This window comes from Centrocercus urophasianus, unplaced genomic scaffold (genome assembly GCF_019232065.1).
Source record: "Centrocercus urophasianus isolate 14NV4802_14NV808 unplaced genomic scaffold, USGS_Curo_1.0 seq_11, whole genome shotgun sequence".
NCBI classification, from domain to species: Eukaryota; Metazoa; Chordata; class Aves; order Galliformes; family Phasianidae; genus Centrocercus; species Centrocercus urophasianus.
In genome coordinates this window covers 12,169,617-12,181,997 of record NW_024884253.1, presented here as the reverse complement: position 1 = coordinate 12,181,997, position 12,381 = coordinate 12,169,617, and the positions used below count along the sequence as shown (strand labels likewise).

The 12,381-nt window shown below is 35.9% G+C and overlaps 1 protein-coding gene across 7 annotated transcripts in view; it reads right to left on the bottom strand.

Moving 5' to 3' along the window:
- Positions 1 to 12,381, bottom strand: part of TAF2 (TATA-box binding protein associated factor 2) — a 75,403-nt gene that overhangs the window by 48,329 nt on the left and 14,693 nt on the right. For all 7 annotated transcript variants that reach the window (XR_006167168.1, XM_042809039.1, XM_042809042.1 and 4 more), the window contains exons 10-16: positions 11,611 to 11,696; positions 7,966 to 8,101; positions 6,534 to 6,688; positions 4,320 to 4,434; positions 4,114 to 4,223; positions 3,498 to 3,563; positions 2,132 to 2,384 (exon numbers count right to left, since the gene is read on the bottom strand). Coding sequence is in view for 6 of the 7 variants with exons in the window: in XM_042809039.1 (XP_042664973.1) it covers positions 2,132 to 2,384; positions 3,498 to 3,563; positions 4,114 to 4,223; positions 4,320 to 4,434; positions 6,534 to 6,688; positions 7,966 to 8,101; positions 11,611 to 11,696 (921 nt within the window). In the remaining variant the exon portion in view is untranslated. The remainder of the gene's footprint in view (positions 1 to 2,131; positions 2,385 to 3,497; positions 3,564 to 4,113; positions 4,224 to 4,319; positions 4,435 to 6,533; positions 6,689 to 7,965; positions 8,102 to 11,610; positions 11,697 to 12,381) is intronic.

Below are 12,381 nucleotides of genomic sequence, written 5' to 3'. Positions count from 1 at the left end.
GATAAACCACGATGATGAACTTAAAACTGCAAACAAAACTGCAAATAAAAAATAATTACAAGAGACTACTGCATTTATAAGACATTCCCAATTCATTACAATTTTATTTGTATGTTTTACAAATTTTATTTTGTTTACGTTTGATTTTTTTTTTTTCCAATTCTTAAAGTTTCATGTTGCAAAATATACAAAAAAGAATGGTATTTTCAAATTAAATCAACAGTAGCAGAATCACCACTTCAACTCTATGTCTGCATCTTTCACACAAAATCTGGCTATTTATGTTGACCTAAAAAGTAACTAACATGAATGGCTCTGGAAATCCTCATTGCTGGGAGTTTGTTTTGTCAGTGGTTGTTTTTAAACCTCACAGCACATCCCAGCACTGCAGCAGACCACAACCTACAGGTGGATAAATCATCCTGCTTACAGCTTGATATTAGTATCATAACACATTTCTCTGTAGGATCACTTGCCATGAACTACTCAGCAGTGTGAATGTTTGCGTGCTTGCATAACATGTATTTACTCCATCAATGAGGATTTAATTATACTATCTGGATACTTGATTGAAGTGCTGTTTCACAACGAAGCATGCAGTACATTTAGAAAGCGCAGTAAGTTTGGTTTTATAACTGCATTATCACCTATCATTTTCCTGTGTCTATGTAAGTTCACCTAGAACGTTTCAGAACAGTAACCACAATCCAGCCAAAAGCTGCAAATTAAGAAAAAAGAACCTTCTCACTGATGAAACATGGAAGATTTGACTTTTCCTGGCAAAGATTAGAAATTCTCAATTTTTCTATACTTGAAAATTGATCTGAGTCAACAGGAAGCAACTCTTACTAGTAGCCTCATGGTGGAGCTACTAACAGAATAAATTACATTTTCCTTCTAGGTACCTTGGACAAGTGTATCTACAGTCCCACCCATCCTTCCATGCCTCTTCACCTTGATTTACTATCACAGCCATACTTCTCACTAATCGTGATCATTTCTTTCTGAGAATCAACCACCTTTACCCCAGCTGTTTTAATTACTTTTTTTCTTCTAGGACTACAATTTCATACAAATTTCACAGAAATACAACTAAGAAAAACTGGTTATGATTATCTGCAGACAAATGCATAAGATTTCAATGTAAAGACAGGAAAAAAACATTGAATTTCAACACTTTGACAACTGCTCTTTTAATATTCACGGAAGGCATTTACACTTCCAAATATTCCAAATGACTTCAGTATGAAATACACATATTTTAAGTCAGGTAGCAGCAGCATTGATTCCAGCACAAAAACTGGTAGTATTACATCAATGTTTCATAATATTAAAATATACGATTAAGCATCTGTTGGATTCTGACTTTCAAAATATGGCCAAATATGTATTTCCATACAAGTATACACCAGAAAGAACATTGCATAGCAATAATCCAACCTCTAGAAACTATCAGTTAGTGTGCCTTTGTGCCAGTAGAAGTATTCAGTAAGTTCACCACTAATGTGCCTTTTTAAAATTTCTTATTTATTCTTTTCTGTTTCCATCCATACGTTTTATAAGGATCTCTACTTTACATTCTTAATGTTAATTTTGTATCTAAACAAAAAATATCTTCCTTCTTCAAGGAAGGCCACTATCTGGCTGTTGAATATTTAACTGCAGACCAACACTGTATTTATCTTGCGCCCTGTTCAACTTAACACAAAACAGAACAGGAATCTGAATTCACGTAAGACAGACAGATGAATTTCAGAACTTCAGATTTCTCAACAGAGAGGCCAAGGAACTACCCAGTAAAACAAAAAAAAAAATAAATGTACTTTGGCTCTGAAAAATATTAAATAGAAGTCTTTTATTTCTGCCACTTAATGAAATCTGGAAAAATCTCTTGTGGTTTTCATGTCTGACATCTCAATTTCAACAATTATGAAAGCCTTCTGCAGTCTCCATCTACAGACTAAAATAATACTGCTTTCCTTTCAAATCAGTCAAGTTAAAAATACCTGGCAAACATTTTTAAGAGGCTACATAATCAAGCCAACTTAAGTACTGTGGTGAATTTTGACCCATTTTCAAATCCTTTAGTGTCTAGCAGATTTCTTTCCTATTCCCATCCACACAACCTCACCTTTGCAAGGCAGAAGCAGGCTAGCATTCTCACTCGGTAGAAGCACTGCTCCTGTTCTAGTATATCAGTCAGTGCAAGTCGTGATGCTGGTGTAGGGAACTTTTCCAATGCCAGAATGGCTTCTTCTTGTGCAACCACATCTCTCTCATATCGAAGCTGATACTGCCACATGAAATCAGATTGTTCAAACTCTACCTTCCTCAGTACCGACATATCGGGGTCTATTCTTATCCAGAGCAAAGGGGAATCAGCACTAAGACAGACATGAAAAACGTTAATAGCCTACAACATTTCAAGGCTGTAGAATGCCAAAAGATGTTTTGATTTTTGAATTATTTTCAAATTATTAAGTATATTTGAAATGCCCAAGAACTGTAAAAGAATTGAGGTTAGAAGGAACTTTTGAGAGTCACCTCATCCAGTCTACTGCTCCTAAGATGGCAATTCTACAGACTCCCAGGGCAACTTTCCAAATCCCAAACATGTCAGTGTATGCTGCACTTCACTGTTTTTAACCAACAGACATTTATTTGTGATAAACTACTATGTAATCTCAATACATTTCAACCTTTGTCCTCAGGCACCAAAGCTGTCAGAACTGAGCAGCACTTTTCTGAGAACGTTAGCAGATAAAGTGTAAGTGCTTTGCATAAAGTCATATGCCCTTTCAAAGGCAGTTCTAAGAAGAAATTAGGATCTAAGTATAATATACTAGATAACCTGAACACAAAATCAAGTTACCAATACTTAATGCTAAAGGCTATTAAATACAATTGAAAAATCTATTCAAATGTCTGTTAATATAGGAGTTATAACAGCAATTTGCGCAACAAAATGATTCCCTATAAAATTATTCATCTTTTACATGAGGTTTATCTTACAAGGAATAATTCAAAGAGTAAACTGCTCTTCTTCAATGAGACACCATTAGTTTCCATGAAGAGTCTACTTTGATCAGCCACTAAACAAACTATCAACACCTTCAGTGCCTCTAAAAGGAACACTGCTCCAAAACTAGAAGGGTAAAACAAATATTCACATTGAGCAAGATTTTGCTTCCATGGAGCAAAACGTTTTCAACTGACCTCACCCAGCAGATTCTTCTCAGTATGAAACATTTCACCACTCATTTGTAATTGAAAATGATTTTTTTTTTTTTTTTTTTTAATTAGCCAAAGAATTCAGGAACTTGTCTATCTTAGCGCTAGTTAAATATTCTTTATCCAGTTCCAACAAATGATCTGACTTATGACTTGAAATCTGCCAGTCATATAATGAAGCACAACTTTATTATCTAATTCTTTAAAAAACACACAACAGGAACAAGGCTCTGTCTCACACTGAAAACATCAGCAAACAAACTTACTCCATAGCAGAAAGATCCATGTCCACCTCCTCTCCATTCATCAGTGGAATCTTTTTCTTCTTATTTCTATTTAAAAAAAAAAAAAGGAAAAATAATCAACAAAAAAGGTTGTTCAAAAAATTATTATACTAGATAAGGTACACTTAAAAATGCTGTAGTATTGTGTGTAATTTACCACACCAAAAAATATCGCTCTCCCCAATACACATAAAAACCAGTTGAGCTGTGCATTAGTTTTCTTCAGAAAATAGTCAATACTTTCTGGTTGCTTTGAACTCAGCTCCCACAGTAGTAAGAAGTACACATCAAACAAACAAAGAACAGTCCAAGGTAGCTACTAAAATGTATAAAAAAAATGAGAATTCATGTAGACAGTAGACTATTTTCCTTGCTTATTAGGCTTAAGGAATAGACTTGGGACTCAACTGAAAACTATGTATGTTTTTCATGAGCGAAGATCCTCCCATGTGAGGCATCCCATTCAAAAGCATTTTGAACTGTTTCATGAACTATTAGAGCCTTCAACTTCTTCTCCCACACAAACAAGTTCTTTACAGAACTCAATGCCCTCAACATTTTTACTTATCTATACTAGCAAGTAATTTTTAATCCTTACCTTCTGCTTTTAGAATGGCAAGGTATATCGTGTTTAAGACTGTTTTCTTCAATCTGTAATGTATGGTTAAACGATCCATCAAGTTCTTGAACTGTCACTTTAAGAGGGCCCTTAAAATTAAAAAGATTATTACCATTCAAAATAACACCTTTTACTGTTCCCATCATACTTTAGTGCATAGGTACAATATGGAAAATTGACCTTACCACGTATTTCTGAGTCCCAGGAGATGTGTAGTCTTGTTTTATTTCCAATTCCAAAACATTTCGTTTTCTATTAAATGCAAAGCTACCATAAAATTTGACTACCCCGCTCTGATCTCTGAAAAGCAGTATAGGAAATCCACGGCACAATGCAATAGCTATAAATACAATTCTCAAACTTTTCACTCACTTTTTACACTTGTTTTATGCTTACTCCTAGAATTTCCAAGCCCAAGAAAATCAGGAAATGAAAACATGTTTCTTTCATAAGAATTTTTTTTTACTTTTTTCCCTTTAAGAAGATTTTTAATGTACATTCCTGTACAACATTAAAAAAAAAAGTGAAAATTATTAAAAAAACAAACAGAAATAACAGGAAAAAAAAATACATCAGACCTCCCTGCACTCCCACATCTTTGATATGCTCTCAGATAAATGAACCGAGGAGATCTTCAGAAATTTCGCTAAGAAATGTTTTAATATAATTTTGAGGAGTGACTGAAGGAATTGGGGCTGTTCAATCAGGGGAAAAGGAAGCTGAGGGGAGACTTTACTGCTCTCTTCCAATATCTGAAAGGTGTTTGCAGCAAGAGTGGGGTTGGTCTCTTCTCACTGGGGACGGGACGAGGGGAAATGGCCTCAAGTTGTGCTAGGGTAAGTTTAGGTTGGATATCAGGAAAAACTTCTTCACAGTAAGGGTTGTTAAGCACTGGAATAGGTACCCCATAGAGGTGGTTGAGTCACCATCCCTGGATGTGTTTGGATGTGGTGCTCAAGGACATGATTTAGGGGAGGGTTGTTAGATTTAGGATTGTACCAATAGGTTGTGGTTGGACTTGAAGATCTTTAATGTCTTTTCTTACTTGAGCAATTCTATGATTCTCTTCAGTTAATACTACAAGCTGGGGGATGAAAGGATTGAGTGCAGCCCTGTCAAGAAAGACCTGGGGGTACTGGTGGAAGGGAAGCTGGACATGGGCCAGCAATGTGTGCTCTCACAGCCCAGAAAGCCAACCATATCCTGGGCTGCATGAAAAGAAGCATGGCCAGCAGGGCAAGGAAGGTGATCCTGCCCCTCTGCTCTGCGTTGGTGAGGCCTCACCTGGAGAACTGCGTCCAGATGTGGAGTCCTCAGTACAGGAGAGACACAGAGCTGTTGCAGCGCAGCCAGAAGGTGGCCACAAACATGATCCAAAGGATGGAATACCTCTCCCATAAGACAGGCTGAGAGAGCTGGGGCTGTTCAGCCTGGAGAAGAGAAGGCTGCAAGGTGACTGCGAGTGATCCACTCACCTCAGATAGCAACACTGACATTTAGACACAGGTGCAGTCTCAGTGTATACAGATAAAATATCTACTTTCCTCAAGTGCTTGGCACATCAAAATATGAAAGTTGGAATAATGTCTTCGCATTTTGTGCACTTCTGATGATTATTCTACAAATATTACTTTTACACTGATTTTTTTAGTTAGAAACAGATGCATGGATGTTATTGGTAGTGAAAATCCATTAAAATACTCTAAAGATAAGCAGCTATTTTTGCTTTCTGTTTTAACAATAAAACATGGCTTTGCTGAAGTCAAGTACCATTTTAATCTGCTGCCACAATAACTAAAACTCCCAGTGAAATCAGTTAAATAAAGCAAATTCAAATTTGCCCTCAAAACAATCTAAAACAAGAAACTCTATTTCTTGATTAGTATCACAGACATTTGAAAAATGAACAATTAAAGGTTTATTCTACCCAACTTTGGACTAACGCAAGCTACCAAGCTATTAAATGCATTAAACTATTAATCTGTGCTTTAGGTTACTCATTCCATGCTGATTTACTGGAAATCACATCTAAAAGTGCACCAGACTATAACATTTTCCATGTCAGACTTCAGCATATTTCTACGGGCAGTGTCCTCTGGAATCCCTTTAGTATAATTTGGCCTTAAATTCTACCAGAGTTCTTGTGCTTCTTTCAAAATAAAAATCGCAGCTATCATAATCCCTTATGGTAAAGAACACCTCAAATGATAGCATATGCTGAATGACTACAAAAGGACAGTGAACCTGGGTCTCACATCGATTTCTAATTCAAAGAATAATGTACTTAACTGTTTAAAGATATGAAATACCTTCCTTCACATTCCTTTAGTAGTGCCAATAAAAAAAAAAATAAAATCATTCTCAATATTAACAATCCAGACCAAGAATAAAAAGGATACACCCACTGCTTTATTAGAGGTTGGATGTCCTTGCCAGAGACATTTGAGATAGATTTCAAAAACCCAGATGTGGAAACCAACATCTGACTCCACATGTGTGACTGGAACTTCTGAGATGAAGCCGTGCTAGCCAGACTCAACAGCTTGTTGAAAACCTAAAATGATTTTAAAAAGTTATTGTTTTAATTGAGCACTTTAATGCACAAAATAAGCTTTTCTTTCCTGTTTATGTGCAAATAAACTGGAACTAAATAAAAAAAACCAAAACCTCATCACCTGGCTTCCAAAAAAAAAAGAAACCATAATGCAGAAGTTAACAAGTATGCTAAGCAGCTTTCTAGGAGTTTCCTGTTTGTTCCGTAACTTAAGCTGGCACATCACATACTGCTTTACTGTGCACGGCTTAATATAAAAATTAGGAAGAGTCCGTACATTTTCCAAAATTATCTACAGTAAAACAGATCATGGAATATATCTGCTTTTTAGAAACAAAGCATGGAGGTTCTTCATTTACCTTTTTGCTATTGTTTTAGGTTTTTTAATATATTACAAAGAATAATTTAAATTTTTTTTAAGGAAAGCTTTCAATCTCCTGTATTTTCAGCCTGACAACAGCTGCTGTTAATAGCTTTCAGCACATGTGTGTCCAACCCTTCAGCTTGCTTGCATTGCATTGCGTGAAGAGAAATTATCATTGGTCTCATAAAAAATATATAATATAGTTAATGTATAAGGTAACAGAACTCCTTTTTTAGTTAGTATTTTTATTAAAACATAAAAAAGAGGGCAACAAAAATATATATAAAACTGACAAGTTTGACATATTTTACCAGATGCTCAAACAAGACGTGCTTTAAAAAAAAAAAAAAAAGAAAAAAAAAGGCATCTGAAACTGATACGAAAATGTGTCCCTAGTTGGGTGTTTGTAGCAGCCTCTTTTTTAAGATAATCATGAAACATTAAAAAAACAAAAAAACAAAAAAAGCAAGAAAAACTACATGTTTTCTATTCCACTGCTTCTTCCAGTATGAAGATTTCTGCTCCCCCTACCATGGAAGATTGATATAGTGGAAAGAGAAGAAGCTGGATGCTCATGACTTCATTTATAATTTGATTACATCAACTACAGAACTAGCTATGAGTCAGTAAACAGGTTCTCAGTGTAATAAACAGTCACAACAATTTAAAGCAAAGGAATACTTAAATATTAAGAGAATAAGCAATATATTAAAAATATTACTAATTATACATAAGAGTATCAGTGAACCTTATTCTAACAATTTTATATTTGTTCTATACTTTTGAAATTGAAAATACAAATGGAATCCTACCATAAAATGATGTGATCTTTTTTAATCTCCATTTTTTGAACAGAAGCCACCAATAAAGACAGGAAGTTCTCTGTATGTCACAAAAACATTTAAATACTGACCTGTAACATAAACTCCATGCTGATCCTATTCTCAATCAGTCTCATGACAAGATGTGCTTTACACTGGAACATAGTGTAATATTCCCAGGACAAGGTATGGGGGTGTTTAATAGAAAAATGTAAATGTGATGCAGGGCTGAAAAATAACAAGAAAAAAAAAAACCAAAAACATTCTATTTTGCAATTTATGGAAAGAAAACTAAAAAACTTATTAGCAACAAAAATTACAGATACAGCAACCATTAGGATCTCTTCTATTGCTTTAACACTATTATTAATTATGACGTTTTAAATGACTGCACAGAAAGGTTGCAGGGGTGCATGTACGGAATCAAGCAAGTGCTGTACAGAAAAGTAATGCAAGCCGTACTGTAACTTCTCTAAAAGACACTGATGGAGTGAAAAAACACAGCAGGGAATCCCTGACTTGAGTCTGGAAACTACTCATGACCTGACATTCTACCTGCCCCACTTCCATTTAAAAGTACAAAATACTAACATTCACAATCAAGTAAACAATTGCTCTAATTAAAGAAGAGGAGGAGTTTTAAGATTCATAGCAGACTTTCACGTGATGAGCCAGAGGAATTACTTTACTTTTGTTAGCAACTTTACGCTTTCAATGCTTTGGAAAATGGATGCCTTCTAAATTAGATCTCATGCCAAAGAAGGCTTTGCAAAGCACTACGTTAATGCTGCCACACCGCTTCCATAGCTTGAACTTCCTGTGGTGCTCAGTCACAACAGTTGTGTCTGAAGCAAAATATTTCAAATGGTTTAACTTCATTCCATATCAGAAAACAGACAGTGAAAACCTGAAACTTTTAAAAGTAGAACTTAGTGGCTGTACAGCAATAAAACACCAAAAAATTAACTTTGGGGTGTTTTGAAGTTTTACCTTCCAGAACATAAGCAGACCTATAGTCTAGTTTCAAAGTAGAAGAGTAACTGTACCTCCCTAGAAAAATAAGACCTTTCTGCCCCTTTTCAATTATTTGAGAAGGCAAGTCTGAGTTTATTTTAATGATGAACCAAAGTTGAGGAAACTGTATTTTATTGTGCTTGACATTTGAACTTTTTTCTATGAACTAATAACAAGCATCTTCAAAAATGGACCCATGCCATGTCAGGCCAACTTCTTAAGAAGAAGGAATCCAGACTTATTTTATGTTGGCTGATGGAGAATGACAAATTAGCCACTGTAATACAGAAAATACCAGCTGCTTAACATTCCTGAGTTCAAAATAGGGTTGTCCTGTGATTCTCACTTACAGATCACCTAACTAAGGCATTTCAGGATGGATCAGATAACTCGTCCAAAGATTTTATGACACTGCAAGACAGAATGAATTAATTAAAGAATTGTAACAAAAACAACAGGTAGAAGCTTGATCTTTCATGCCAGCTATCTCTGGAAAAGACAACGTCTAAAATCTTCAAAGACCTATGAAACAAGTATTTTTAATTTTAATCTTTTCATGCACTTCAATGTTGTATGCCAGTAAGAAGCATTTTAACAGCACAGAATACCAGCACTTGTCTTCTTAACTGCAACTCTTAAGATTCCAGGAGATGGCAAGGACCAAGACAGTCACAACACCTCAGTATTCTTTTCCTATCCTGTTATTTAATGGGAGATTTCCTCAGCTTTACTCACAAATGTCAGTATAAACATAAGATTAAAAAAACATATGCATTTCTGAATCTAAGCAACACTACCCATTCTAAGTGTACTGAATATATCACAGATCACAGAATCATAGAATCACAGAATCACCCGGGTTGGAAGGGACCTCAAGGATCATGTAGTTCCAACCCCCCTGCCTAGCAGGGCCACCAAACACACACATTCAGATCAGGTTGCCCAGGACCCTGTCCAACCTGGCCTTGAACACGTCCAAGGACGGGGCATCCACAACCTCCCTGGGCAGCCCGTTCCAGGGCCTAACCACTCTCCTTGTAAAGAACTTCCCCCTAACATCCAACCTAAATCTTCCCTCCTTCAACTTGGATCCATTTCCCCTAGTCCTGCTGTTGTCAGCCCTTTTGAAGAGTTTACTCCCCTCCTGGGTGTAGGTTCCCTTCAGGTATTGATAGGCTGCAATGAGGTCACCCCGCAGCCTTCTCTTCTCCAGGCTGAACAAGCCCAACTCCCTCAGCCTGTCCTCATAGGGGAGGTGCTCCAGCCCCCTGATCATCTTAGTCGCCCTCCGACTCCGAATATATGAATAAGAACATGCTTAGGTTTACTACTTGCTCTTTCCTGCTGTTTAGAAACTACTGAAGTCTTCCATATCTACCTTGCCCTGTTATTCTGAACATTTCTGTATTGTAGGGTAAGGAAAGGTTAGCAACCATGACACCAAAATGCAAAAAGGAAATTGAGGTTGTGGCTCAGACATTATATAATAATTTGGTCTTGGTATAAAACTATTTGTCCAGCTTCAAAATACTTACTTGATTGACTTTGGTAAAATTCTTACAAATTACAACCAAGCTAGGGACCACATTCTTGGCCTTCTTAAATTTACCAAGTGTTGATTGATTTTGTTACAGTTTATAGTATTAAACAGCAAATCAAAACAGACTGGTTCATTTGAATTTGAGAGCTGTCATTTGTATTTCATTCCATTGTAATGTGTTTCTTCCCACTGAACATTTCATCATTCAATTCTTAAATATGGGCCTAGAACCTTTGTCAAAGTGAAAAGTGAATTAGTTCTTCCATTAAAATTTAGAACACTCATGCTCTTGAGCACACATCAAATGATTGACCCCTAATCCTACCCTAAACCTGTAAATATGCTTCTCCCACTTCAAATACATCTATTTAACATCTCTTGAAGCTTTTAATTTTGTGCTACCACAAAAACTGAAGAAAATCAAAATCAGAAAGGGAGAACACAACATGAAAACGTAATGAGGATTCTGAAACATTCATCTACAGAAGTGTTAACCTGAAGTTTATCTTCTTTTGTTCTCCTAGGCTATGGAATTTTTTTCTTTCAGAAGAAATATTCTGAAGAGCAAAGTTTTTGTTGCAATATATATGAAAAGAATTTGAGATAGCTGTTCTGTGCAGAAGTTAATTTGTATGAGAAGTTACTTTTTTCTGGATATTTCTTTCCATATTTTAATTTAGTTGAAAATAGGATTATCAACCAATCTAATTTTTATTCTGACTATTGTAAATTGAAACTGCAATAACGCAAATATAGTTGGCAGGAAACATATCATAACAGGTAAGTGTAAAAAGAAATGCAAAATATATGTTGAACGCAAAAACAGCATAGAAAAAGAAAACTAACTGTACTCTAAAAAAGCCTAAAGATTACTAACCACTCTAGAAATAGCTCAGGCCAAAATTCTGGCTCTATCTTCCCTCTCATCCTTTAACTAAGAAGTATTTCTGTAACAGTATGAAAAACATTCATTATACTTAATTCCCTTCAAGATTTAAATTGAAACAAAAATAAAACAACAGTGATACAATATGCTCAAGATACTTTATGAGACTGGTAATATATGCCTTGGGCAGCTGAAGTTCTTCAGCCTTTGGCCTTACGCCGCACAACACACCCAAGGCATATATTAATGGCCCCATAAAAACATACTCTGGAATGACTTGCGGCTAAATAAACATACTTGTCTTTCTCTTTTCCTCCTCCGAATATTGGATGCAGCAGAACTCCTCCTGTCTTCAGTTCATATGCCACTATTTGATCCAACTCCTAAGAAGTACAGCACATGTAAGCGAGCGTAATTTTGGAAAGCACAGAAATTAGTTATAGAAGATAGGGAAGCTTTCAGCATCATTGTTCAAGCCATACCTCCTAAAGAAATACGTTTACAAACACAAACTAGTATTTTAAAACCATTGATCTTCCTCAGCTTGGCAAGCAATAATAAGACAGTTGAAACTGGCAGTTAACTCTTGCTCTCGATCTTGATTGTGGGTCGACCTACAACACCTAAATCTATAATAATCTAAACCTAATATCAACACATCTGAAGAATATTATTGTCCTCTGAGTAAGTTTCTTCTGATCCTTTTTTTTTCATTTGAACGTTTCCACTCAGAGTAAAGTAATACTGGGTACTGCTACATAGGAGACTGCAGAATATAAAAGCTCACCTCACCTTGACCTACATCCAAGCCAGACAGAAGCAGGCTCTGTGTCTGAATTTGTGCACTGCTGTGCCCATGTTAACAAGCACACTTAAGGCAGGATGTTTGCTCACTGTCATCCAACAGTCAACATGGCTTCTGGATCAAATCAGGTCAGTTTTAGCATAAGGAGAGTGAACTGTTGTCTGCAATCCAATGTTAGACAAGGAATTTTCAATGTTAACACATTTTGATGTGTATTGATTCCTATCAATTTGCATCCTTTTGTATGCTAATAATACATTAAA